General features: G+C 45.9%; 1 protein-coding gene across 1 annotated transcript in view; it reads left to right on the top strand.

Moving 5' to 3' along the window:
- The window catches only part of CACNA1E (calcium voltage-gated channel subunit alpha1 E), a 430,764-nt gene that overhangs the window by 338,485 nt on the left and 64,588 nt on the right, over positions 1-27,691 (top strand). Inside the window, exons 27-37 of the mRNA XM_056844152.1 lie at positions 502-662; positions 9,233-9,370; positions 9,704-9,905; positions 12,257-12,421; positions 14,009-14,119; positions 15,432-15,515; positions 15,944-16,069; positions 19,333-19,398; positions 20,901-20,992; positions 25,205-25,370; positions 27,131-27,258. Of these exons, the coding sequence (XP_056700130.1) occupies positions 502-662; positions 9,233-9,370; positions 9,704-9,905; positions 12,257-12,421; positions 14,009-14,119; positions 15,432-15,515; positions 15,944-16,069; positions 19,333-19,398; positions 20,901-20,992; positions 25,205-25,370; positions 27,131-27,258 (1,439 nt within the window). The remainder of the gene's footprint in view (positions 1-501; positions 663-9,232; positions 9,371-9,703; positions 9,906-12,256; positions 12,422-14,008; positions 14,120-15,431; positions 15,516-15,943; positions 16,070-19,332; positions 19,399-20,900; positions 20,993-25,204; positions 25,371-27,130; positions 27,259-27,691) is intronic.

Here is a 27,691-nt window from a genome sequence, read left to right as displayed (position 1 = left end):
ATTAACGAAACTGGAGATGTATTTAGATGATGCACTAGGAATAGTCAATCAATAGAGTCAATCAAAGGCAAAAATCAGTGATGTTATCTAGAGGCTAAAAGTCAAACCCCCTTAAGTAATGGACTTAAGCAAAGTCTATTACCAGACTATCTTCAGTTGAAAAACCCTTCTCTTTTCCTAGCTGAATTTAATATTTCCTACAATAAAGCAAAGATCGTTGATAGTCCCAGTGGCCCCCAGAATGGATTATTCCATAGACCAGTGTGGCTACTTATGAGCTCACGATTGTAAAGAACGCCAGATATTATAAATGGCCCAGATGCTGCTGATGCCCTTGTGCTACTGGAGCTTTTTGTACATATTGTTTGCCTTGATGCAACGAAGGAAATGCTGTGATGAGCGCTAGCTTTGAGTCCCGTTATGTCTTCTTTGACAAAAGCATAGTTGATTGTCTATGATAAATCACACCTTCTGGGCTTGCCTCCCCACCCCCCACCTTAGGCTGTATTCGACTGTGTTGTAACATCTCTGAAGAACGTCTTCAACATCCTCATCGTCTACAAGCTCTTCATGTTCATCTTTGCCGTCATCGCGGTCCAGCTGTTCAAGGGCAAATTCTTCTACTGTACGGACAGCTCAAAGGACACAGAAAAAGACTGCATGTAGGTATACGTTAAAGCAGGGGTGGGCAGAAAGTCGCTCCCGGGAGTGACCAGTCACTCTCCAAGCAATTACAAGTAGCTCTGTGCTTCTCCTCCGGTGATTCTGTCATTGTTTTCTTAGCCTCCCCTTTAAAGCAGCTGCAGAAGCTTCTCTCCTTCTCGCCCCCTCTGGTGGCATTCCTTGGTGTTCTTCCCATCTGAGAGCCAGCATGGTGTGGTGGTTAAGAGCAGTGCTTTGGAGTGGTGGACTCTGATCTGGAGAACCAGGTTTGATTCCCCACTCCTCCACGAGTGGCAGAGGCTAATTTGGTGAACCAGGTTGGTTTCCCCACTCCTCCACATGAAGCCAGCTGGGTGACCTTGGGCTAGTCACACTCTCTTCACCCCACCTACCTCACAGGGTGTCTGTTGTGGGGAGGGGAAGGGAAGGCGATTATAAGCTGATTTGATTCTTCCTTAAGTGGTAGAGAAAGTCAGCATATAAAAACCAACTCTTCTCCCACTGAGTTTGGAGTACATCTTCATCAGCGGGTTTTATCGTTCCTATGCTCAGGGAGGCAGGATCCAAAAAACCTTTGCTTCCTGTCACACGTGCTAGGACCACCCTCTGATATCCAGTTCTCTTCCTGCCTTAGAGGGAGAAGCAGCATTTGTGGTTAGCTCTGTAGCAAACCTTCTTTCCTAGCCTTTGCACTTCAATAATTATTCCTGTCTAACTTTATTTCTGTGTTTTTTCTTAGTCCTAATCTTGGTCTGTGTGCACCCAGCAGCCTTTTCCTCTTGTATCTACTGTTTTCCCTCATCTTTGCCTCTGGGCAAAAACGCACGGTCGCTTTATCCTCCTTTAATCCCTGTTTCAGCCAGGATTCAGCCACGATTGAACGCATGTGTTTCGCCTAATGTGCATTTGATCTTGGCTAAAACAGGGATTGAAGGAGAATAAAACGACCATGCGTTTTCGCCCTCTGTCTCCCCTTCCCCTCCCCCCTCCTCCATTTACAATATGTCCGACAGTGGAGATAGGGCTTCAGAGGACTACCCTGTTAGAAACTTCCACATTCCCTTCAGATCAAGAGCTGCCAATGGGCTGCCTGGATGGGCAGATTTACTTTGGAGCCTAAAAACACCCAGAGGATCCTCTGACCATTGACCCTCTCTACACAGAGAAGCATTAGTTGATCCATGGGTTCTCAGTTCTAGTCTTCCCAGCCCCAGATAAAACCCCACTGCAGACTCCATTGGTGGTGGACTCTGATCTGGATAACCGGGTTTGATTCCCCATTCCTCCACATGAGTGGCAGAGGCTAATTTGGTGAACTGGATTTGTTTCTTCACACAAAGCCAGCTGGGTGACCTTGGGCTAGTCACACTCTCAGCCCCACCTACCTCTCAGGGTGTCTGTTGGGGGGGAGGGGAAGGGAAGGTGATTGTAAGCGGGTTTGATTCGTCCTTAAGTGATAGAGAAAGTTGGCATATAAAAACCAACTCTTCTTCTTCTTCCATTGGGAAACCAATTTAGAATTATGTATTTATTTAGAACATTGATACATATCCTCTCCAGCGACTAGTCCAAGGTGTCTCACAAGTAAAACATTACCATAAAGTCATAAAACCAACAGTGTAACAATCTTTTAAGTTTGCGTTTGCCCCTTCTTTGGTCATGGATAATCTTAGGGCCTCTTGCATGTTAAGCATAGTTTCTTTGCCAGCTCTACAGTTTATAAAAGAGCATTTTCAGAAGAACATCTACTTTTCTTTCCTTTTTCCTTTCACACAGAACAGGTGCCTTTTTGGCTTTGGAATCACAGTGGTCATAATATATGTATGCATACGTGTGTGAGAGAGAATTATAATCTGCCAACCTTGAAAGAAAAGTGTGTATCATGCGTATCATGAACATCCAAAGTACAATAGTGCAGCCTCAGAAGACCACCATGTCACAGGCAACGCAATCCAGTAGTAGTTGCGCCACAACCGGGGACGGCACAGCCATGGCTCAACCAAACTGCCTCCTAAGGCACCATGGCCCGCAAGCCAACACGGATGCTCCCCCTACCCCCATGGAACTGCTGTATGAAGTTTAGGGCTGTCGATTTGGTTCAGCCCGAACCGAAAAACAGCCGAATTTCCCCCGATTCAGCGGTTTTTAGTTCGGATGGAACCGAACTCAAAAAAGGCTGGAAACCAGGGAGCCAAATTCAGTGAGTTCGGGGTGTTCGGTGAATACATTCGGCAAATTCGGGGTTCGGCACAGCAGCATAACCGTCAGTTAGTAAGAAGCATTCTCCCGCGGCCAATCGGTGGCCAAGCAGGGTCTTCTTCTGGCCAATCAGTCACGATTGAGCATGTGAGCCCAGCTGCTGCGTGGCCCGGGGAGAGAAAAAGAGAGTATCTGTTTGTGTGAGAGAGAAATCCCCATGGGGGGGGGTGCGTGTGCACATTCGCTCCTTTCCATGGCTGCAGGGGGTGCATTTTTGGGGGTGCAGCCCCCAAACTTTCAGCGTAGCTTCAGATGAGGCTTCTTGCAAGAACCCCCAAGTTTTGTAAAGATGGGATCAGGGGGTCCAGAGATATGGGTCCCCCCTTTTCCCTATTGGGATGCATGGGATCAGCCAATCCTATGCATCTAGAGAGCGGCAAATCCAAGGCAAAACCTCCCGTGCTTAAATGGAATCATATTGGATTACCCAGTCCCTCCTGATGGAACAGAAGACATCCACAGTAAGACCCCTTTTGGGGCTTTAATCTAATTTTTTCCCGTGTGTATGTGGGGGGGGGGGGAAGCAGAGTCTGTGGGGGGGGCGGTTTCTGTGGGGAGGGGGAAGCCAAAGGAGGCTTTTGCCCATTCTGCCAAGGGGTGTGTGACGGCTCACCTCTGTGGGAGTGTGTGTACTGCTTTTAAAGTTAAGTTTAAAGTTGAGTCTGTGCGGCGGCTAGCGAGTCTCTCTCCGCTCGGCACCCTTGGTGTCAAGCCTCCTCCTTGGTGTTTTTCACTGTTTTTGCCTCTAGCCTGGGGTTGAGTGCAACGGGGCGGCTTGCGTGAGATCCCCTGCGTCTTGGATTTTCCCCCCGTTTGGGGGGTGCACCACGGCGGCGTATTGGTTGGAGAGGTGGGGATGGTGCTGGTGAGACTTGCTTGAGTTTGGTGGGGTCGTTTGCATAAGGGGGGAGCGTCCCTCCACCATGAGAAGAAGGAGCAGGGCAGAAAATACAAACTCTGGGGGGTTATTTTTGCACGGTCTGTTTTGCTGCTCACTCAAAAATGTTTTTGCAAAATCTGACTTTCACAATACATTTTCACGGTCCAAGTCACCTGCTCCTTTTTTCCTTTTTGCTATAGCTAGCCTAGTGCGCCTCTATTCCTTTCCATGGTCGCTCGTGTGTTGCTTTGCATTGCAATGGTTAGCACGGGAGGTTTTGCCTTGGATTTGCCGCTCTCTAGATGCATAGGATCGGCTGATCCCATTCATCCCAATAGGGAAAAGGGGGGGAACCCATATCTCTGGACCCCCTGATCCCATCTTTACAAAATTTGGGGGTTCTTGCAAGAAGCCTCATCTGAAGCTACGCTGAAAGTTTGGGGGCTGCACCCCCAAAAATGTGCCCCCCAGGAGCCGCGGAAAAGCATCAATGGGCTTTGTGGCTTTATTCCTGTCACTGTGGGCGATTTTTTGGGGGGGCAACCTATTCCGGGCCCCATATCTCGGGACCCCCTGACCCAATCTTTACAAAACTTGGGGGTTCTTGCAAGAAGCATCCCCTCAAGCTACCCTGATAGTTTGAGACCCCTACCCCCAAAAATCCCCCCCCCGGAGCCGCAGAAAGACGCGAGTGCATTTTAATTACTTTATTCGGTCGAATTTTCCCCCAAACTCGAACTAGGCGCCGAATTCCATGGATCCGAATCGGGGGACTTCGAACTTCAGCATATCCCAAATCGAGACGGGCCGAATTCTGGCAAATCCGAACTATACCGAATTTTTTTTTCAACAGCCCTAGCTCCATGGGACTGCACCAATGATTTTGCCGGCGTAAGCTCACACCGGCAAATGTGGGCATTTTGGGGGCAAAAGGGCTCAGGGAGCCAACTGATGTCAGCCCCACCCTTAGGAATATCCCCTTTGGCGCCAGCGCAAGCCCCGGCGCCAGAGGTGTACTGCCACCATGGTTGTGCAGGCGTCCATGCGTGCCACTCCCTGGTGCTGGCATAAGTGCCCCTTACACCGGTGCAAGTGACATTTACACCGGTGCCAGGGTCACGCCCCCTCCTCACTACTTTGCCCCCCCATTGGATTGCGCTGTAAGAGAGCTTTTGTAATCTGAATTCTGATCCACTTCACTAGTGCACAAAATCAAAGGCTCCTCCTGAGCTGTTCACGTCGCCGCTCTCAGTTATATTTTAAATTCTTTGGTAGGAATTAATGCTAATATTGAGCCCAACACTGGGCAATCATTCAGCAGCGAGAGCCAGGCCAGAAATCTAAAATGAGCTAGAATCGAAGCAAAGTTGAAAATGCCATTTAGACATAATTAAGAATGTGCGTGTCGTTTTCATAAACATAGCAGATGCCTAATTACACTTGGGAATGCATGTTGCGTTGTCGTACGATCCTCTTATTCTGAAATGCTGGAAATGTGGGCTTTATTGGATGTATTTGAAATTAGGAAAGTTGCAAAATACCGTGCAGTTACATCTTTTCTCTCCCCCCATCCCCCGGATTCATTTGCAATTTTTGTCATTACATTTTCAAACCAACTACTGTGATACTGAATACTTTTACCTTAAAATGGACAATTGCTATCACTGTTGTCTGTACAGTGCCATCAGCATATGTGATGAATGTTTGTTATTGCAGGATATTATAATTGAAAAGACAGGGTTTTTTTCCCCCTCTAGGGAGCTCACAATCAAAATTCAGCAGAAGGGGAGACATGACAATAAGGAAGAGGAGGGAGACAGATGGAGGCAGGGATAAAAGGCAATGGCTACTCCCAAATAAGGCATGGTGTCAGCATAACTTAAAGTGGGGCATAGGGATATAGATCAAATCAGTGGGTTATAGATCAGTGGATTATAGATCAAATCAAGCCCAAACTGACCCTAGGAGCTAAAATGACTAAACTGAGGTGATCGTATTTTGGTCACATTATGAGAAGGCAAGAGTCACTAGAAAAGACAATCATGCTAGGAAAAGTTGAGGGCAGCAGGAAAAGAGGAAGACCCAATAAAGGAAGCCACAGCCCTCAATTTGTAAGATCTGAGGAAGGCTGTCAAAAATAGGACATTTTGGAGGACATTGATTCATAGGGTCTCCATGAGTCGGAAACAACTTGATGGCACTTAACACACACACATAGGGTTGCCCATCTCCAGGTACTAGCTGGACATCTCCTGCTATTACAACTGATCTCCAGCCAATAGAGATCAATTAGCCTAGAGAAAATGGCCACTTTGGCAACTGGACTCTACGGCATTGAAGTCCTTCCCCTCCCCAAACCCTGCCCTCCTCAGGCTCCATCCCTAAAACCTCCTGCCAGTTTCTAAGAGGGACCTGGCAACCCTAGTGGGGCAGCTGCCAGGGCCGAGGGCATCGCCATGGCCATTCTAGTGCTCAAAGGGGTTTGAGTGCTAAAGCGTGGTGAGGTGGCACTTCCGGTGGTAAACCTGGAAGTGATGTAATTGTGTGATCTGTAGCCGCACACATATGTGATCTGTCTCCGGAGCAGCCCGGTGGATTGGTGGGCAACTGCCCACCGAAACCACCCACCTGGCAACCCTAGGGAAGGAAGATGTGAGGGTAGGGTTGCCAGTTCCCTCTTCACCACTGGCGGGAGGTTTTTGGGGTGGAGCCTGAGGAGGGTGGGGTTTGAGGAGGGGAGGGACTTCAATGGTGCATAGGCCATAAAGTCCACCTTCCAAAGCAGCCATTTTCTCCAGGTGAGCTGACCTCTATCGGCTGGAGATCACTTGCAATATCAGGAGATCTCCAGCTAGTACCAGAAAGTTGACAACCTTATGTGAGGGGGCCTGGTAGTGGCTACACAGGGGCCCCTGGACACTATTGGGTATATTTGGTTAATATAGCAGAGTTTGCCCAGTCAGGGAAGCATGATATTGAGTGCAGTAAAACCAATCCTCCCAATAAGTAAGTTGCAAAAAAGTAAAACTTACATTTATTCAAGTAGATTCTGTTCACATTCTTGTTGCAGTTGATAGGAAGTCCAATCTAAAGAGTACATTTCCCTAAAACAAATGGCCAGCTTGTCACGTGAGTGCAAGTATGGAATATTTGCTTCTACAGGAGAGGCCTGCAGATATGTCTATCTCCATTGAGAGGCATGTAGGAAGTGAACAAAGAAGCAATGGCTACTGAGAGAGAAGGAGGAGGGGGCAGAGGGCAGCTCCCAGGTGCAGACAAAGAGAGGAACATATTGTCGAAGGCTTTCACGGTCAGAGTTCATTGGTTCTTGTAGGTTATCTGGGCTGTGTAACCGTGGTCTTGGTATTTTCTTTCCTGACGTTTCGCCAGCAGCTGTGGCAGGCATCTTCAGAGGAGTAACACTGAAGGACAGTGTCTGAAGATGCCTGCCACAGCTGCTGGTGAAACGTCAGGAAAGAAAATACCAAGACCACGGTTACACAGCCCGGATAACCTACAAGAACCAGAGGAACATACTATTCAAGAGATAACACTTATACACTTGGGAGTTTTACCTGAGGTTCATTTCTTGCTGGACCCACCCTTTCCTGTTGGGAGTCTATGCACCAGCAGCGTCCAAACTCAAATCAGGAAGTATTTGAATCCCCGTCCCTTGAAATGCTGCTTTGTAATTGGCTGTAGTAAGAGAAAAGTTCCCCCCTGAAACCCAATTGCTGCATAAAAAAGCATTTTAAGAACAAAAACAAAAAACTGAGCTATTTGAAAAAAACGGGGGGGGGGGGGAAGAAACCCAAACCTCATTTTAAAAAACCTTTCTTCTGCTCAGAAAGCACTCCGAGGAAGCAGGAAGCATTTGAATCCCCATCCCTTGACACGCTGCTTTGTAATTGGTGATAGTACTGTCTGTGAGAGAAACCAAGCTTCCATGTCCCGCACTTTGCCTTACGCATGGGGATTTCAACTGGGTTGAGCTTAGGGGAGATGGAAGAATCAGATTAATAGAGGAATGGGAAGGTCCGGGATTTGTGAGGGTGGTGTTGAAATAATCACTATTTCGTCTTCCACCAGCAGAGCTTCCACTGGTGCAAGCCCCTTCACTGGTAGAGGAGGGAGAGCGTTCTAATCTTTCTTCCATTCCCTACTCATTCCTAGTAGTTGCTAAGTAACTGCAGTGTCCCCTTCCACTTCTGAATCAAACAGGAGTTTATTTTCTGTGTTGAGGTGGTGTATGGTAGTTGCTAAGAAAGGCACTGGTTCAAAACTCCCACACCATGGGTGGGTAGGGTTGCCAGGTCCCTCTTCACCACCGGTGGGAGGTTTTTGGGGTGGAGCCTAAGGAGGGCGGGTTTTGGGGAGGGGAGGAACTTCAATGCCATATTCAATTGCCAAAGAGGCCATTTTCTCCAGGTGAAGTGATCTCTATCAGCTGGAGATCAGTTGTAATAGCAGGAGATCTCCAGCTAGTACCTGGAGGCTTTAAGCAAGCCAGTTTTTCTCAGCCTGGCACACACTCACCCTGATGCTGGCAGACCCCATTGACTTTAGCCCCTGTCTGCTCCCATTAGGAGCCCCGTGGCGCAGAGTGGTAAGCTGCAGTACTGCAGTCCAAGCTCTGGTCACAGCCTGAGTTCGATCCCGACGGAAGTTGGTTTCAGGTAGCCGGCTCAAGGTTGACTCAGCCTTCCATCCTTCCAAGGTCGGTAAAATGAATTCCCAGCTTGCTGGGGGTAAAGGGAAGGTGATTGGGGAAGGCACTGGCAAACCACCCCATAAACAAAGTCTGCCTAGTAAACGTCAGGATGTGACGTCACCCCATGGGTCAGGAATGACCCAGTACTTGCACAGGGGACCTTTACCTTTTACCTGCTCCCATTATCTATAAAGTAGGGCAACCAGTTTTTGTAGCCAAAGGGATATGTGTAAAGGGAGGACTTCTTTCCCGAATTGCTACTTAACCTACCTGTAACCGCTCCCCACAGATGTTTTGGCTTGACTTCCAGTAACAGACCCCAACTGAAGGAAAAGGGGAATCAGGAGAGACTTTGAAGGGGTGGATGAGCTGGGAGTAGGGGTAGGTTTTAGCAATCCCAGATGCACACTTGTGTTCCACTGTTGCTGAAAAATGTATCCTGTGTGGCATGCGTTGGAGGCAATTCCTTTTCCTTTTCCATCTTCCTATTTTGTCTACCTTTCCCCCACTAGGTCAAACCCCTTCCATCTCTCCAAAGAAAAGTAGTAAAATTCCCTGTTGCCCCAGAACAACATCTGGAGGTACCTTTTTTATTTTGCTTTTACTGACATTATTTATAGTCGGCCTTTCTCACTGGGATTCAAGGCAGACTCGAGTCTTCCTTCCTTTATCATCCAGACAGTGTGCCTCAAGGCTAATGATCTCTTCCAATCTTATAGAGGCAACTATGTGGACCACGAGAAAAACACGATGGAGGTAAAGTGTCGAGAATGGAAGCGCCATGAATTCCACTACGACAATATCATTTGGGCTTTGCTTACACTCTTTACGGTCTCCACCGGAGAAGGGTGGCCTCAGTGAGTATTCTCTTTGGTCCTCTCTAATGATGGTCATTTATGCATGGGAGTTTTACAATGGGGTCATGCTCTTCTCCATCATGTGGAACTATGGAGCATGTTTTATGTTTCATGGAAGGGCGGGTAATTCAAATGTACAATTCCCCGATCTGTGGAAGTCCATAAAAAAAGCTTTGTGTGATTCTGAGACATGTACTGATCAGCTTCTCAAAGGAGGTATGCTGCAATGTACACCATGTTCTCCTAGTAAAACTAGCATTGAGGATGGATATGCCATTAGCATGTGACCCTTCGGGCTCTCTTTCTCTGACCCCCCCCCCATTATGTCCCCAGGGTCTTGCAACATTCAGTGGACGTGACCGAGGAGGACCGTGGCCCCAGCCGCAGCAACCGCATGGAGATGTCCATTTTTTACGTGGTGTATTTTGTCGTCTTCCCTTTCTTCTTTGTGAATATCTTTGTGGCTCTCATCATCATCACTTTCCAGGAACAAGGAGACAAAATGATGGAGGAGTGCAGTTTGGAGAAGAACGAGGTAATATGAACAAACAGGCGAGAGGCTTGGTGGGAAAGAGAGTGATTTTGGTTGAGTGGGGGCCAGATGTGTCCTTCCAAACCTTTTCCAACCTTTAGAGTCAGACTGTTCCAGCTCTAAGAAGTGAGAGTGCAACAAATGTACTTTTCTGTGTCACTATAAACACATCTTCAGCCTACCAATTAAAGGTAGATTTCGTTGTCTGTCCACCAAAACTGGGAGCATTGGTTAAGGTCTGTTATTTCCCTGTTACTACTGGCTTTCCATGCACACAATAGTGTGCAGCTTATTAGCTTCCGGTACGTTGTTACCTCAGGGGAGGAGTCCCCACTAGGGTTGCCAATCTCCAGGTAATAAGCAAAACCTCCAGGTAATAGCAGAAGATCTCCCGCTATTGCAACTGATCCCCAGCCGATAGAGATCAGTCCACCTGGAGAAAATGGCCGCTTTGGCAATTGGACTCTATGGCATTGAAGTCCCTCCTTTCCCCAAACCCTGCCCTCCTTAGGCTCTGCCCCAAAAAACCTCCCGCCGATGGCGAAGAGGGACCTGGCAACCCTAGTCCCCACCGTTTTTGAGCCTGTAGGCTCCTTTGGAATTCTGACACAGGGTGGTGGGCACAGCCACAAAATGGCCGCCACAGGAAGTGCAGCAAGCGGCAAAATTATAGTGTTGTGATCCCCTTTTTCTTCCCTTGTCTGGTTAGATGTTGAGCCTGTAAGGAATTGCATGTCTCATACTATGAGCCCTGCCGATCAAGCGCTGGTTCCCTCCAATTTGTGCCACTTAAGCTGCTGACAGCTTGGAGGGGAAACAAGAGCCAAGGTGCTTGGAGGTCAGGTGATCCTGGAGGGCCAATCTGGTGCCGCCAGGAAGTATAAACATTCTCAGGCACATTGGTTTCCTCAGTTACAGGCAGTTTGTTGTAGGTTTTCTCTCTTCCACCAAGTGACTAGACTGTATCTGTAGTCACATTTTTTGCACGCCTACTTCCAACTCACGACCTGAGTTCGATCCCAATGGAAGTTGGTTTCAGGTAGCCGGCTCAAGGTTGACTCAGCCTTCCATCCTTCTGAGGTCGGTCAAATGAGTACCCAGCTTGCTGGGGGTAAAGGGGAGATGACTGGGGAAGACACTGGCAAACCACCACATAAACACAGTTCGCCTAGGAAACATCGGGATGTGATGTCACCCCATGGGTCAGGGATGACCCAGTGCTTGCACAGGGGACCTTTACCTTTCCTTTACTTCCAAGATACTAAAATCAACCCCCAAAAAAGGGTTCCACAGTAAAGAACGTTAGGAACACAGTTTCAACAACCAACTGTGTAAAGGGCACAATGAAGTAAATTGCCAAACACAGGATGATAAAATGTATTATTGTATCTTTAACGATGTGAATACATCAAAGGTATATTTCTCAAAACTTCAGGGCAAGTTACATAAATATCAAGCTTGGGTGTACAGGGGGTAGTTCTTGTTTATGCCTTTATAATATAGTGATGTTTGTGAAACAATTTGTATGAGGAGAGACTTGACAAAGACAAGTGAAACGAGAAAATAGCGCCTTCCGTTGTCTTTCCATTCAACTTTAGAGACTCATGTTTATCATAACATTCTATCTCCTGGCTTCAGTTGTATTTGTCATAACAATTTGTATGTTTGTGTACGTTTCTCTACTGTGAGAGACCTGTTATTTATGTAACTTGCCCTGAAGATCCGAGAAATATACCTTTGATATATTTACGTCGTTAAAAATACAATCATATATATTATCATCCTCTGTTTTGCAATTTACTTTGTTGTGCCCATTCCACAGTTGGTTGTTGATACTTAGAATCATAGAGTTGGAAGGTACTACCAGGGTCATCTAGTCCAACCCCCTGCACAATGCAGGAAATTCCAAACTACCTCCCCACCCCACACACACACCCAGTGACACCTACTACATGCCCAGAAGATGGCCAAGATGCTCTCCCTCTCATGAACTGCCTAAGATCATAGAATCAGCATTGCTGAAGATGGCCATCCAGTCTCTGCTTAAAAACCTCCAGGGAAGGAGAGCTTATCACCTCCCGAGGAAGCCTGTTCCACTGAGGCACTGCTCGAACTGTTAGAAATCTCTTCCTAATGTCTAGAGGCAAACTCTTTTGACTTAATTTCAACTCGTTGTTTCTGGGCCGACCTTCTGGGGCAACTTCCAAGATACCTGCAGATGTCTGCAGAACCACTTAAGCATGTACTTGCTCTCTCTTTTCTAAAGGTTTAGTATACTGTGAGTGTCGTTTAGAGGTTAGCAATGATAACGATAATAGGCCAATTCACTGACTTCCTTTCCCCCCTTCTTCCAGAGAGCATGCATTGACTTTGCTATCAGTGCCAAACCCCTCACCCGCTACATGCCTCAAAACCGGCACACCTTCCAGTACCGGGTCTGGCACTTTGTGGTCTCTCCGTCGTTTGAATACACCATCATGGCCATGATTGCACTTAATACTGTGGTCCTAATGATGAAGGTGAGGTGAACATCCGGGTCCAAAGGTTTGGGATGACATTTAAGAAGTGTCTTGACAGTTGCTATGGTTGCTTAATTAGGCAGCTGGTTTCTTGACAAAGGGTTGCCACCCAAGCAGGTACCCACCCTGTCCTTCAGGTCTAAATCCTCTGATAGGAACAAAGCGGCTGAGAATCATGAACCCATATGAAGTTGCTGAGTCACACTGATCCGCCAGGTCTGTTAATATCTTCTCTGACAAGCAGCAGCTCTCCATGATCTTGGGAACATATTTTTCTAAGTAGCAAATTCCATGTAATGTATTGTACATTTTGTTGCTGTTTTCCAGTCTCTATTTAAAACTATACTGTAGTGTACATACTAGTAAGCTTACCATTTGCCAAGTGATAGCAGGCTGTCTCCCTCCCCTGGTCTTATTCCCCTGCCCTTGATGATTTGAGAAGCGACAGGAAAAAAATGGGCAGGGGGGGAGCTGATTTGATATTGATGCTCTAGGAATTTCCCCCAATTTCTATTGTAAACACCATAGTGATTTGGGGGATTCCTAGAGTATCAACCAGAAGCCACATCACATTCACCTGAAACTCCACCCACTGCAGGTACTGCTCCCAAATCTTCCAGCATTGGCCAGCACAGGACAGGAAATTCGAAATACTAGTTCTATGTTAGATCATTAATACTTTGTGCATTTTTTCTCCCAAAATAATGAAATCTATTCTTCCATGGATACTGTGTAGAATTTTTATCTTTCTGTGTTATAATGCAGCAATATTTTAGTACACTTGAGGAACTTCTTCAACGGAGAGCATTTATGCTAGCTCGACTCAATTCCTTTCCATCTAAGGTTTAATACGGGAGATTTACTAAGACTCCCTTTAACAAGAGGGTATGTCCATGCGGAACGGGCCAGCCAGACGTCCTACATCACATTATTTTAGATTTTTGTTTACATGAAGAACCCCGTAAAAAATTATATTACCCTTAATCAGCAAATGGATGGCCCCTTATAGAACATCCACTTGCCAATTCTTGCTGAACGACATTACAACTGATGTTATGGTGAAGGTGGCAGAGTTTTTGGCAGAAGTTGTTAAGGTTAAGATTCAAACTCAATTTTAATCTAGATATGTATTATCTGTTTATCTTTGACCTTGTGACCATCAATTTTATTATGCCAATAAAGGTTATCTGACAGTCTCACAGTCTGTGTTATATACACACTGTGGGTACTTACTCATGCACATACTTAACACACTTTTTATGTTCATGTAGCTTTGCGGCGAACAAAAAAAATTGGGGAGTATGATTGCACTAGATAATAGTACTCCAGCGAACCATTGAGTTGATCCAAGATGGAATTGGCTGCCCCCCACTGGAAAACTATCTGTACTAACTTCTTAAATCGATTTTTCCAGTGTGTTCAGAAATTGATTTGTTAGGTACTGCTTAACTACACTTAACAACCACTTTGGAGGGGAAATGCAAATCTGCAGTGGTAGGAGAGCTTTCAGGTTTGTTCTTGCCATAAAGAAGTAAAGTACAAGCCAAAACCAGGCTTCTGTTTCTTACTTTCTTTTCTTTCCGGCAGTACTATTCTGCTCCCTACACTTACGAACTGGCTCTGAAGTACCTGAATATTGCTTTTACCATGGTTTTCTCATTGGAATGTTTCCTGAAAATTATAGCTTTTGGCTTCCTGGTGAGTTGCAGGATGTTTAAGGGTTGGGTATTAACTTCAACGTTGTGGGCTATCTAGTCTGCACCCGTTACGACATTCTTTCATTTATCATGTGATCTAGCCATTTGTACACCTTAGATCAGGGTGTCAAACTCATTTGTTACGAGGGCCAGATGTGACATAAATGTCGCTTGGACAGGCCAGTCCAGTCCTCGCCAGCCCAGATCGGGAGCGGGGCAGGGGGGATGGCTTCCTCGGCTGGTGGGCCAGCAGCGAACTCGCCAACCTAGATCGGGGGGGGGGGGCTGACTCAGCTGGCGAGACCGCACTGGACTACCCAGCCCAGATTGAGAGTTGGGGGTGGCTGCCATGGCTTGCTCATGGGCTGGATAAGAGCTCTCGAGGGGCCGAATCCGGTCCCCGGGCCTCATGTCTGACACCCCTGCCTTAGATGTTTATATCATCCCATTGACTGACGACCTTAAGAGAAATATTGGCTCCGGCTAATAGTTTATCCAGCCCAGGATCCTTTCTCCAACATGGACAATATCCTGACACTTTGGAGGAAAGATGTAACCGGGGGTGGGGGGGCTGTCGCTTGGCTCCCTTAGTATCCTATGAGCAGGAAGCCAATTTCTAGAGTGATACATTTCATGAGATCACAGGAAGGCATGTTTGTGACCCATTGTGCATTACTTTTGCGAATATGTTTGGTCACTGGAATGTAGGGTTGCCAACTGCCAGGTAGTAGCAGGAGATCTCCTGCTAATACAACTGATCTCCAGCCGATAGAGATATGATCACCTGGAAAAAATGGCCACTTTGGCAATTGAACTCTATGGCATTGAAGTCCCTCCCCTCCCCAAACCCCGCCCTCCTCAGGCTCTGCCCCAAAAATCTCCTGCCGGTGGCAAAGAGGGACCTGGCAATCCTACTGGAATGGCCCTGGAAGCCATAACAGTGGGGGAAATGAGACAGACTACCATCCCTTCCTAATTCCTTACTTTAATGCAAAATGATGCATTGGTACAAATGGTCTGGTAGTTAGAAATTCTACTTGGAAACAGGAGAATGGACTGAAACCCCAACTTTGTCCTCCATTCATGACTAACTTTATGAAAATGAGTGGCTTATAGAAATGATGCCCATCCCGCCCCTTAGGTTTAAAGTAGCTGTGCCCTGCCTCTGTTTCCTGTGGCTTACTGGGTCCCACAAATGGAGTAGGAATAGTCCTTCCTGTAGAGGCACTCCAGTCCTTCTTGTAGAGGAAGCAATAGACTGGGACAAGGACAGACACACCTGTGGTCTCACTTGTATGCTTTTCTTCCGGCAGAACTATTTCCGCGATACCTGGAACATCTTCGATTTCATCACAGTGATTGGCAGCATTACAGAAATTATATTGACAGACAGCAAGGTAACGTTGCCTTCTGCTACTTCTCCTGCGTGGTGTAGTGGTTAAGAGCGATGGTTTGGAGCGGTGGACTCTAATCTGGAGAATTGGGTTCGATTCCCCACTCCTCCACATGAGTGGTGGACACTAATCTGGCGAGCTAGATTTGTTTCCCCACTCCTACACATCAAGCCTGCTGGGTGACCTTGGGCTAGTCACAGTTCTCTTAGAGCTCTCTCAGCCCCACCTGCCTCACAGGGTGTCTGTTGTGGGGAGAGGAAGGGAAGGTGATTGTAAGCTGGTTTGATTCTTCCTTAAGTAGTAGAGAAAGTTGGCATATAAAAACCAACTCTTCTTCTTCTTCATATTTGAGGCAAAAGGTTAAGTGTGATTATCTGCTTTTCCCCCTTTCAACTCTTTGATCTTTCTCTCCTCTCATTTCCCCCATCAAGCTGGTAAATACCAGCAGCTTCAACATGAGCTTTCTGAAACTGTTCCGTGCCGCACGTCTCATCAAACTGCTTCGCCAGGGTTACACCATTCGAATTCTGCTGTGGACTTTTGTGCAGTCATTCAAGGTAAAGGTCAACCCACAAGATTAATGGGCAGCTTGGCACAAAACTTTCTGTATGCTGTTCGAAAGAATTTCCACACAAACATATTTAGGTAGTGATCAGTGCTCTATATCTGTCATCCTCAAAGTACATGCTTGGGGGGGAATTATCACTCTTCTGCTAGCAGAACACACAGAATGGCAGCACTGGCATATATGGGGGGGGGAACCAATGGTATCTGTAACCCTCCCCACAAAATAATTGCCTAGGTGTTGGGCTTCCTTACTGCCACCAGTTAAGGAAATATGTGGAAGGGCCTTTGGTCTGGTGAGGGGAAGGAAGAGAATTTTATCTTCCCGCATTTGTTCAAAGTGTCTGCTCTCTTGTGGCCAGAGATGCATTTTGCACAATGCCAGGAATAAAAGAGCCATTAGAATCAATCCTAGCGCCCTTTCCTTCTTGTTGTTGATGTGGTAGATTTTGTGTGTCAGCACAATTTGAAGAAGAGACTTGGCAAAGAAACACACCCATACGCACACAGTAAGGCAAAAAAAAAAAAAAAAAAACCACCCTTGATTGGGACTTTGATTATTTTGTTAACTTCATTGTTGCATAGGACCCAAACCAAACCGGGGGTCCCATTATACTAGAAATGACTATATACGGTTTGGTACAGAATCTAGTATGCTATTACCTAGATGGCTCAGGCTAGCCTGATCTCATCAGATCTCAGAAGCTAAGTAGGGTCAGCCCTAATCATAGAAACATGGAATCATAGAGTTGGAAGTGACCACTAGGGTCATCTACTCCAATCCCCTGCACAGTGCAGGAAATTCACAACTACCTCCCCCACACATCCCAGTGACCCCTACTCCATTTCCAGAAAATGGCCAAGATGCCCTCCCTCTCATAATCAGCTTAAGGTCATAGAATCAGCATTGCTGACAGATGGCCATCTAGCCTCTCCTTAAAAACTTCCAGAGAAGGAGAGCTTACCACCTCCCGAGGAAGCCTGTTCCACTGAGGAACCGCTCTGTTAGAAAATTGTTCCTAATGTCTAGATGGAAACTCTTTTGATCTAACTTTAACCCGTTGGTTCTGGTCCGACCTTCTGGGGCAGCAGAAAACAACCTGGCACCATCCTCTATATGACAGCCCTTCAAGTACTTGAAGATGGTTATCATATCACCTCTCAGTCTTCGCCTTCCCTGGTTAGTCCTTGGATAGGAGACCACCAAGGAAGTCCAAGGTTGCTACACAGAGACAGACAATGGCAAAAAAACACCATTGCTTGCCTTGAAAAGCCTATGGGGATGCCATAAGCTAGCTATGACTTGACGGCACTTTCCACCGTAGTGTGTAGCACAGTATAATTATCTGACAATTCTGAGAATATACTTTTCCTGTTCTTTCCACTATTTTCTTGTCAACTGTCAAATGTTTAAGCTGCTTATAAACAAATCAAGAATAATTCAAAACAAATATTTTCAATACTCTTCACTCATGGGACCATATCTGCATTGCTGAATGGATCCTTTTTGGGTTTTAATTCTTTTTTCAAGCCTAGCAAATGTACACGTTGAAGACAAAAACAGTAAATAAAGCTTTGCCCCTGTTCCTTTAAATCCTCCTTGCCTTTGTTTTAAAGCATCTTCCAATTCTCCCAGGGTGTTTGATTAATTACTTCCTGTTCACCAGCAGGACCTCAATATACCTGAATACTGGAAGTTGCTGTTGGTACAGAATGCTGCAGCCAGTGTGTTGACTGGAGTAGGTCATAGGGACTATATATTCCATCTTGTTCCACCTACAGAGGCTTCCAATTTGCTTCCAGGCTCAATTCAAGATGCTGATATTGACCTTTACAGCCTGGTACCGACATACTTTAAGGATAGGGTTGCCAACCTTCAGGTGGTGGCTGGAGATCTCCTGCTATTACAACTGATCTCCAGGGGACAGAGATCAGTTCACCTGGAGAAAATGGCCAGTGTCAGGCTTCAGCAAATACAAGGCGTTTCAGGCAATAGAACTCGAATCCAGGCAGAGCAGCGATTCAAAGATTTATTCTGAAAGTCAATGATTTCAGTAAGGAGGCAAACAAGGCTGGAATACATGACTGGGGTGGAGAGGATACATATATAGGACTGATACAATAGGATTATAGGAACAAAGAGACAATGTAGTCGTTTCCTGCTGGTAACGACTTAAGTAAAACTGAAACAGAAACCATTAAGAGCAATCAGTGGAGGAGATGGCCGAGCTCCCGGCTTTGTGCGCGGGACCCGATATCAGATGGGAGATTTACACGGGCGGGTCCCAATACAAATGTAAATCCCTGGCCGGAGTTCGTGTGCAAAACGGGGGGGGGGGAAGGAGTGCACGGAGAACCCCATCTTGTTTGCGGGGAAACCATCTTGTTTGGGACCGGAGCTGTCAGAAGACCTATCTGACAGCCAGTTTGGAAGGTGAACTCTATGGCATTATACCCCATTGAAGTCCCTTCCCTCCCCAAACCTCCTCAGGCTCCACCCCTAAAATCTCCAGGTATTTCCCAACCCGGAGCTGGCAACCCTACTTAAGGACTGCCTTCTCCCATATGAACCTATTTGTTCACTCCGATCATCCTCAGAGGCCCTGCTTCAGTTCCCCCTGCCATCTGAGACTAGACAGGTGGTAACCCGAGAAAGGGCCTTCTCTGTCATGGCCCCAAAACTTCAGAACTCTCTCCCCAGGGAGATTTATCTGCCTCCCTCTATCAGTGTCTTTCGCCAGCAGAGGAATACCTTTTTATTTCGTCTGGCATATCCACAATAATGGTATTGGATCTCCTTCTAGTGCGGTATGTTTATGTATTTTTAATTGAATGTTATAATTTTAACTGTGTTTTTAAGTCTTTAAATGTGTCAATGTTTTTACGTTTGCCACCTTGTCGACCCTGATTGGGTGGTAAGGCAGCATTAAAATGTTTCAAATAAATAAATAAATTTTTGAGCAGTTTCCCCCCCCCCCCAAAAGGAGAGGTTGGAAAGAACTACTGCATGTCTCTTTTTTCATTCATATTATGATCACATACACAAAAAGCAGAGTAGATGACAGGTAACCCCTGATCTCTCAAGCAAGTGAGCCAAGCTATATATTTCACAGAAGGACTAAACTCGCAAGACATATAACAAAATCTATATCAGGCTAATCCTGCATTAAGCAGGGGGTTGGACTAGATGGCCTGTATGGCCCCTTCCAACTCTATAATTCTAAAACCAACTATTTACTTTGTTTGTTCCTTTCAGGCACTTCCATACGTCTGTCTCCTGATTGCGATGCTTTTCTTCATATATGCCATCATTGGGATGCAGGTAAGGAAATGACTGGAAATGCTTCTGTTCCCTCTGCTGCCCGGTAAAGGAACTAGAGGTGAGAACTCAGGGCAGAACATAATGTTAATTTAGCTGCAGCTTGTAATGTAATCCTCAACCCCATCATTCGATTCAAATGACTGATTTTTAACATGATCTTGTACCAGAGTGTTCAACTTCCCAAGGAATTAACCATAGCAAGGGCTAAATCGATCATGTGCACCAGATAGCCCTGCATAAGAGTGCATCTCAAAATGTTCTGTGCTAGAGTAATTTTTCATACATTAGCCAGGATGCAAATGCCTCTTCACTTGCAATGCATGATAGCGATCACAATGAAGCATAGAATTCCTGCCTGTAGGTTTGACAGGCACAGGAGCTGCTATTTGTCCTTGTCTAGTATAAATCCCCCAAAAAGGTACACTAAGTACATTCATAGAAAATGTAAGGGATGGGTACATAACATTTATCCATGAATGATATTCTTGAACTGTTCAACACTCGGGAATGCCACAAAAATGTCATCAGTGGATCTACAGTCAAAGAATCTAATACAATACAATGTTGTCTCTGACAAATTTGTAAACACTCTTCCCATGTGTTTCTCTGCTGATGCCTCGGCTCCAGCATGGTGTAGTGGTTAAGAGTGGTGTAGCGGCATAGTGGTGAAGAGCAGTGGTTTGGAGCAGTGGACTCTAATCTGGAAAACCGGGTTTCGTTCCACACTCCTCCACGTGAGCGGCAGACACTAATCTGGTGAACTGGGTTGGTTTCCCCACTCCTCCACACGAAGCCTGCTGGGTGACCTTGGGCTAGTCCCACCTACCTCAAAGGATGTTTGTTGTGGGGAGGGGAAGGGAAGGTGATTGTAAGCCGGTTTGATTCTTCCTTAAGTGGTAGAGAAAGTTGGCATATAAAAACCAACTCCTTTCCTTGGCTGATGCTCACCTCAGCTTTGCTGTTCTGCCCACAGACAGTTCTGGTGTATGAAAAGATTACCAGTTGCATCTTTTTTGGAGGGTGGTTCATCTTGAACTCTTGAACTTTTCATCACTATATTTGGGGCAAAAAGCCCCTATGCATACAGTTTTGACAATTTGGATCAGTAGCCCAGGTGTCTGCAGAGCAGCAAACCCAGTGCAAATATTTCGTGCATAAATGGCCTTAGGGCAATATCCTGCTTCTTCTCAGAAATTACAACTTTCTCTCAGTTAGTCATGTGACTAGGAATCTATCTCTGTCTCTATTCTTTACCATCAAGTATGCTAATTCCTGAATAAGGCTGTCTCTACACTATAATCAGTTTGTTCGGCTCAGTTGCATCATCCCTCAGCCAATAGCCTTGCCCTCGTGTCACCATTATACCTGGGAGATTAGAGGGGAGGAGGGAATCAGGGCCCCGTGCACTTTGCACAGCCCTCGCAGTTGACTTGGGAAACTGGCATGTCTCTGTTGCGTTGTCAAGCTCGTTACGCCAAGTTTTCACTTCTCTGTGCCTTCAGGTCTTTGGGAATATCAAATTAGATGAAGAAAGCCATATTAACCGTCACAACAACTTCCGCAGCTTTCTGGGTTCACTCATGCTTCTTTTCAGGTAAGGGGGCTTTAAAACTTGGGAGGGGGGAATTAGAGGAGCAGTCTGTTGCAACAAAGCCAAACATGAGTCCCTTGACACCTTAAGAGCAAACTAGTTTTGTTCTATCATCAGCTTTCATGGGCTGGAGCCCATAAAACGTATTTATCTAAAACACAGCAGTTTCAGTCTCCAGAATGCTTTTGGAAAGTGGATAGCCAAATATGTAGCATTGCCAGCTCTGGGTTGGGAAATACCTGGAGATTTGTGGGGAGGAGCCTGGGGAGGGTGGGGTTTGGGGAATGGAAGGACCTCAGCAGGGTATAATGCCATAGAGTCCAGCTTCCAAAGTGGCCATTTTCTCCAAGGGAACTGATCTTGGTCATCTGGAGATCCGTTGTGATAGCAGGAGATATCCAGGTGCTACCTGGAAGGTGGCAAACTTACAAATATATGGTGCTTGAACAGACAGGATAAAGATAACCTTCCTCATTCTACCAATTAAATGCTGATAGGAAGCTGCTGTAGCCTCAGTTTGCCTCAGGGCCATTCAGAAAGGGAAGGGAGGGTTAATTCAACCTCCACTCAGTTTTGTCATGCAAAGTGGACCTGCTGCTCTGTCATCAGCATTTTAAAGGGAAAAGTTTCCTAGTTTTCAAAGGCACCTCTTTTCTCCTCTAAATGCTAATAAAAGACTGGAGGGACCAGTTTTTAAATAATGACCCTGATTGGAGGTTGAAGAGTTAAAGCTCCTCTACCTCACCTGAGTGGCCTTGAGGCAAACTGAGGCCATAAGTACCTGCAGTTTGCAGTTTGTGTACAGAACAAGTTTTTCTGCTTCACCTGTTTGAGCCGTGAATCTTCACATGTTGCAAACCAAACTCAGCAAAGTACCTGAATAAGCTGTTGGCCTGGACAGCATGCAAATTGTGCTGGTCTGCCCTACATGGTATATGAATAGGATTTTTTTATTATTATTATTTTACCTTTGGCCATCAATCCCTTCTCCATATAGTTTCAGAGGGCAGCTGTGTTGGGCTGCAGTAGAACAGCTAGATTCAAGTCCAGCCGGCATGGTGTAGTGATTTGGTGGTCTGGAGCAGTGGACTCTGATCTGGAGAACAGGGTTTGATTCTCCACTTCTCCGAGCTCGGCGGACTCTAATCTGGTGAACCGGGTTGGTTTCCCCACTCCTACCCACGAAGCCAGCTGGGTGACCTTGGGCAAGTTACAGTTCTTTTAGAGCTCTCTCAGCCCCACCTACCTCACAGGGTGTCTGTTGTGGGGAGGGGAAGGGAAGGTGATTGAAAGCTGGTTTGATTCTTCCTTAAGTGGTGGAGAAAGTCGGCATATAAAAACCAACTCTTCTTCTTCAGTAGCACCTTGTCAGACATCTGACAAAAGGAGCTCTGACTCCCGAAAGCTTATACCCAAAAATCTTATTGGTCTCTAAAGTGCTATTGGGCTCGAATCTAGCTGTTCTTCTATACAGATATCAAAAACTGCCCCTGAAATCACACTATGTGTGTTAAGTGCCGTCAAGTCGCTTCCGACTCATGGTGACCCTATGAATCAAAGTCCTTTTTGGATGCACACCTTAGTGTGTTGAGGGGTTTGTGTCTGTCAGGGAAGCTGAGAGCAATACCGTAAGGGGTCTAGACTCTATCAAGAGACTAAATTCCTAGCAGAGTCACGCAAGACGGAATGGTCACAGCTGAGACACCAGACGAAGATGCATCCACCCCCTTAAGGGGTCAATGGCCACATCTGCAGAAGAGAACAGGCAGTTCCAAGGTGATGGGGGCAGAGGAATCCTTGAAAGTTAGCTACTGGGCAGTAGTTAACCTTCATACCTATGATGAGACAATCCAAGATTAGGTTAATTCATGCCATCATATTCCCTATTACTATGTATGGGTGTGAAAGCTGGACAATGAAGAAAGCTAACAGTAAGAAAGTAGACTCCTTTGAAATGTGGTGTTGGAGGAGTTATGGACACCCTGGACTGCCAAAAAAACAAATCAGTGAGTTATAGATCAAATCAAGCCTGAACTGACCCTAGAAGCTAAAATGACTAAACTGAGGCTATCATATTTTGGTCACATTATGAGAAGGCAAGAGTCACTGGAAAAGACAGTCGTGCTAGGAAAAGTTGAGGGCAGCAGGAAAAGAGGAAGACCCAACAGGAGGTGGATTGACTCAATAAAGGAAGCCCTCAATTTGCAAGACCTGAGCAAAGCTGTCAAAGATAGGACATTTTGGAGGACATTGATTCATAAGGTCGCCATGAGTCAGAAGTGACTTGGCGGCACTTAACACACACACAGCAGCAGTAGTGGAAGGTGACACTGGCGGAGGATCTTTCGTAGACAACGGCAGTGCCACTACAGCTAACCCTGGTTAGCACTACACCAAAGAAGGCACTGGTAAACCACTTCTGACCAACCTTTACCTTGAAAACCCTATGATGAGACAATCCAAAATAGAAATCACACTACAATGCTGATATTAGTGAATCCCCTCGAGGTCTTTTTGGAATCGGCCTTGATAAACGGAGTTATTTTTCCAGAAAATCAGCAAATAGTTTGGTTTGTTTCCATTCCCAAGTACTGGAAAGCCTGTGCTGCACAGGTTGATATCAATGGGAATGCCACAAACTTTCCCAAAACTCTTCCTCTTGCATCCCAATTCGCAGCTCCACTTACTTTTGCAGCATTCAAGGCACTAGGTTGTTCTGCGAAATGAATCTGTGCATTGGTTGGCTGTAAAACTAGGATTTATTATTGTAGAAAAGAGCAGGAGAGAGCGAGCAGGAGTCCAGTAGCACCTTAAAGACTAACAAAGGTATAAAACGCATGGTCGCTTTAGCCTCCTTTATTCCCTGTTTCAGCCAGGAATTAGCCAGGATCGAACCCATGTTCGGCAAAATGCATGCGTTCAATCCTGGCTGAAACAGTGAATAAAGGAGGGTAAAGCGACCATGCGTTTTCACCCAAAATTTCTGTCAGGGTACGAGCTTTTGTGAGCCACAGCTCACTTCTTCAGAACAAGCTAGAATGTGATTCCATCTATCCTTAAGTAGAGAAGAGTGAATTATATACAATGGCAATATAAATGTCAAAAGCAAGTAAATGACATTAGCAGGCGTGATTGGATTTGGTGTGATATGCAGAGGGGGTAGTAGGCGTGGAGAAATTAGCATTGGTAATGAGACAGGAATCCTAGATCTCTATTCAGTCTAGGATGATTATTGACACCCTAGATAAGGAGGAGGGCTTTGACTACCTTCCACATGCTATTGAAATCAGTACAGACTGACAGCGCCATCCTAAGCAAAGTTACCCCCTGCTAAGCCCATTTACTTCAATAGACTAAGAAGAATCTAACTGTGCTTAGGATGCCGCTATAGAAATGCTTTTATCTTTAAAAACATCATCAGCTAGTTGATGGGGAGGGGGGAAGAGAGGAGAAAAAAGGGATAGAAGAAGAGACCATTCTTCTATGACTAGGATATAGCATCTGAGCCAGAAGAGAGTAGGAATTCCTGTTGCTCAGGAGTACAAAACCTAGGAAACATCTCAGGTCTTTTATGCATGGCTATTTCCCTTGAGGTCACCCCTCCAACCCAAAGACTTCAGGTCTTTGTGTTGATTATGCATGCCGTTTCTGACCATCAGAGGTCACCTCGCTCTCCCCTGCATTTCCCCACATTTTCAAATTCGAAACAAACAAAGACCCAAAGTCATCAGAGGGGTGACCGGGAGGGAAACACCCATGCATAACAGACCTCAATGTATCATCTGGTATGAAGGAATTAAGCAATTGATGTTGGCTGATAGGAGTAAGAAGGAGGGAGATTCACTAAACCAGAAAGGATGCTGTTGCCTTTCGCAGCTTCCCCTATTTTGACTCCAGAATTCCTTCTTTGCTTTCACTAGGAGTTTCAACCTTTGAGTTTCAGTTCTCAGAGGCACAGCTGGCACAGACCAAGGAGGTGATGTGTGAGCCTTGCTTGGGGCAGCACAGCAATTGAACCATCCTTGCTTTAGTTTCAGGCTATGTTCATTTCCCTTGTGCTGATTTTTCCCCTGTTCAATGAATACAGTGGTGTGCATAAGTGGCACTTAATCTAAAAAAAATGGTGTATTAAAAAAGGAACAAACAAATGGGGACCACCCTTAATGACAGTGGACTAAGCAAGGATCTTGAGAGATGGATTTGCTTTGCCTGCAGGAGTGCCACTGGAGAGGCATGGCAAGAGATTATGCTTTCTTGCCTGGAAGGTAAAGGATGTGAGCCAGACACCACGGCGACTTCCGGACAAAACACGAATGAGCACTGTGGCACAGAACTGGCGTATGTTTACTTTGTGTCCTTCATTTTCTTCTGCTCCTTCTTGGTGAGTCCACCTTTCCGTGCACTTGGCATTCCGGGTTCATTGATGCATGGGGTTGCCAGCTCCAGGTTGGGAAATACCTGGAGATTTGGGGGGGGTGCCTGATGAGGTTGGGGTTTGGGGAGGGAAGGGACTTCAATGCCATAGAGTCCAATTGCCAAAGCGGCCGTTTTCTGCAGGTGAACTGATCTCTATCGGCTGGAGATCAGTTGTAATTGTGGGAGCTACTACCTGGAGGTTGGCAACCCTATGTGATGTATCATTGTCCATTGCTGCATGATTGGTGTTCTACCATGTACAAAGGGACCCAGAAGTCTCCTCCATACTCAGAAAGATTATGTTCACCCTCTTTGGGGGAGGTGGAAACAACCGAACATATGATTCTGAGATGCCCACATCACAAGGAGGCCAAATTAAAATATCTTCAGCCTGTGCTAAATGGCTTTCTGGGTGAATCTGATGAAATTAAATTGGAAAACTTATTTTCCAATAAAAATCACTGGGTATCCAGACAAGTTGCTAAATTTTGCCTCGAGATATGTAAGACCCAGGGAACGATAGTAAAGCCATTGTAAAGCTGTAGACTTTTATTCTTCTGTTGTAATGAATCATTGTTTTAAATCTGGAATTTTTGTTAAATCTTGTTATAACTTTTGTTATACTGGTCAAAGACCGCAATAAAAAATTTATGCTATGATCATAAATATTAGGTTTAAAAAGGTAAAGGTCCCCTGTGCAAGCACCAGGTCATTCCTGACCCATGGGGTGAGGTCACATCCCGACGTTTACTAGGCAGACTTTGTTTACAGGGTGGTTTGCCAGTGCCTTCCCCAGTCGTCTTCCCTTTACCCCCAGCACGCTGGGTACTCATTTCACCGACCTCGGAAGGATGGAAGGCTGAGTCAGCCTTGAGCCGGCTACCTGAAACCAACTTCTGTCGGGATCGGACTCAGGTCATGAGCAGAGTTTGGACTGCAGTACTGCAGCTTACCCCTCTGCGCCACGGGGCTCCTAAAATATTAGGTTTACACCCTTTTAAATCCATTGATGTCAGTGTGCATAGAACGATGTACCTTTGTTTAGGATTGCACTACAAATCTGCTATTGGGCTTGGTTGTGGAGGCAGGTGTTGATTAGCTGAGAAAGGGATTTTCATTATACAGCAGGGCCAGCGTGGAATGTTTTGGAAAAGTTTTGCTTGCCTGTGCAACAAGTTTCAGCTTTTGCAAAGTAATTTTCCTCTGTCTCTTCCCATGTCATTATTATTATTATTGCTATTGTTATTTTATCAAACTTATACCCCACCCTCCCCGGCAAAAGCCAGGCTCTGAGCGGCTGTCTCCCCTTCCTTATCTTCTTTTTCCCTCATCCACAATTAAGTTGATTTTAGTCAACCAATGTTAGATTTCATGGAATGAGAGAGATTCGTGGAGGATAGGGCTATCAATAGTACTAGCCGTGGTGAGTAAAGGGAACCTCCATATTCAGAGACAGTAAACCTCTGAAGCTCAGGCCTAGAGGGCAACATCTGGGGGAGTCCTTGGCCTCTGTGCCCTGATTGGTGGCCCTCCAGGGCAACGAGTTGGCTGCTGTGTGAAACTGGATACTGGACTAGCTGAACCCCGGGTCTGATCCAGGAAGACTCTTCTTATGTTCTTATTCCACATTGATTCTCCTGGCTTTTGGGACTTTGCAGCTGTTGTTACAACAGACTAACATGGCTGCCTCTCTGGAAAGTGTTCCTCTTTTTCCCTTTAACTCAGATGCTCAATCTCTTTGTGGCTGTCATCATGGACAATTTTGAATACCTGACTCGTGATTCCTCCATCCTGGGACCCCATCATCTTGATGAGTTTGTTCGGATTTGGGCAGAGTATGACAGAGCCGCGTGGTATGTAGGAGCACTCTGCTTCTTTTATGCCTTTTGCGAAATCCGCTGGGATATTGTAACCTGAGTCGAGCATAAATTGGATGCCATTTTCTGTTCTCTGCCCTACTGCCTCCAACTGTGTTGGCTGGGTGGGGAGGAAAGAGAACTGTTATGCAAAGCTTTTTCCAAGCGGCTTTTGAAACAGATAGATGTTTTTGCTAAAGGCCCTATGAAAGATCCCATTCAAAACAACAGAGTTTGAAGCATGGGCAAAACTCAGGATTTTTGTCAAGCTCTACATGTCCCATCTATAGCAACGAGGTGTTATAACAATGGTTTTGCGATCCATTTTGGGGACTCTTAAAATAAGTCCATGTTTACACTTTATGCTACGTCTGTCATAGATACACCACTGTCACTCTGGTGCTTCCTGCAGCCAATATCCAATACAAAA

This window comes from Euleptes europaea, chromosome 2 (genome assembly GCF_029931775.1).
Source record: "Euleptes europaea isolate rEulEur1 chromosome 2, rEulEur1.hap1, whole genome shotgun sequence".
Classification (NCBI taxonomy): Eukaryota; Metazoa; Chordata; class Lepidosauria; order Squamata; family Sphaerodactylidae; genus Euleptes; species Euleptes europaea.
This window is presented reverse-complemented; position numbering and strand designations above follow the sequence as displayed.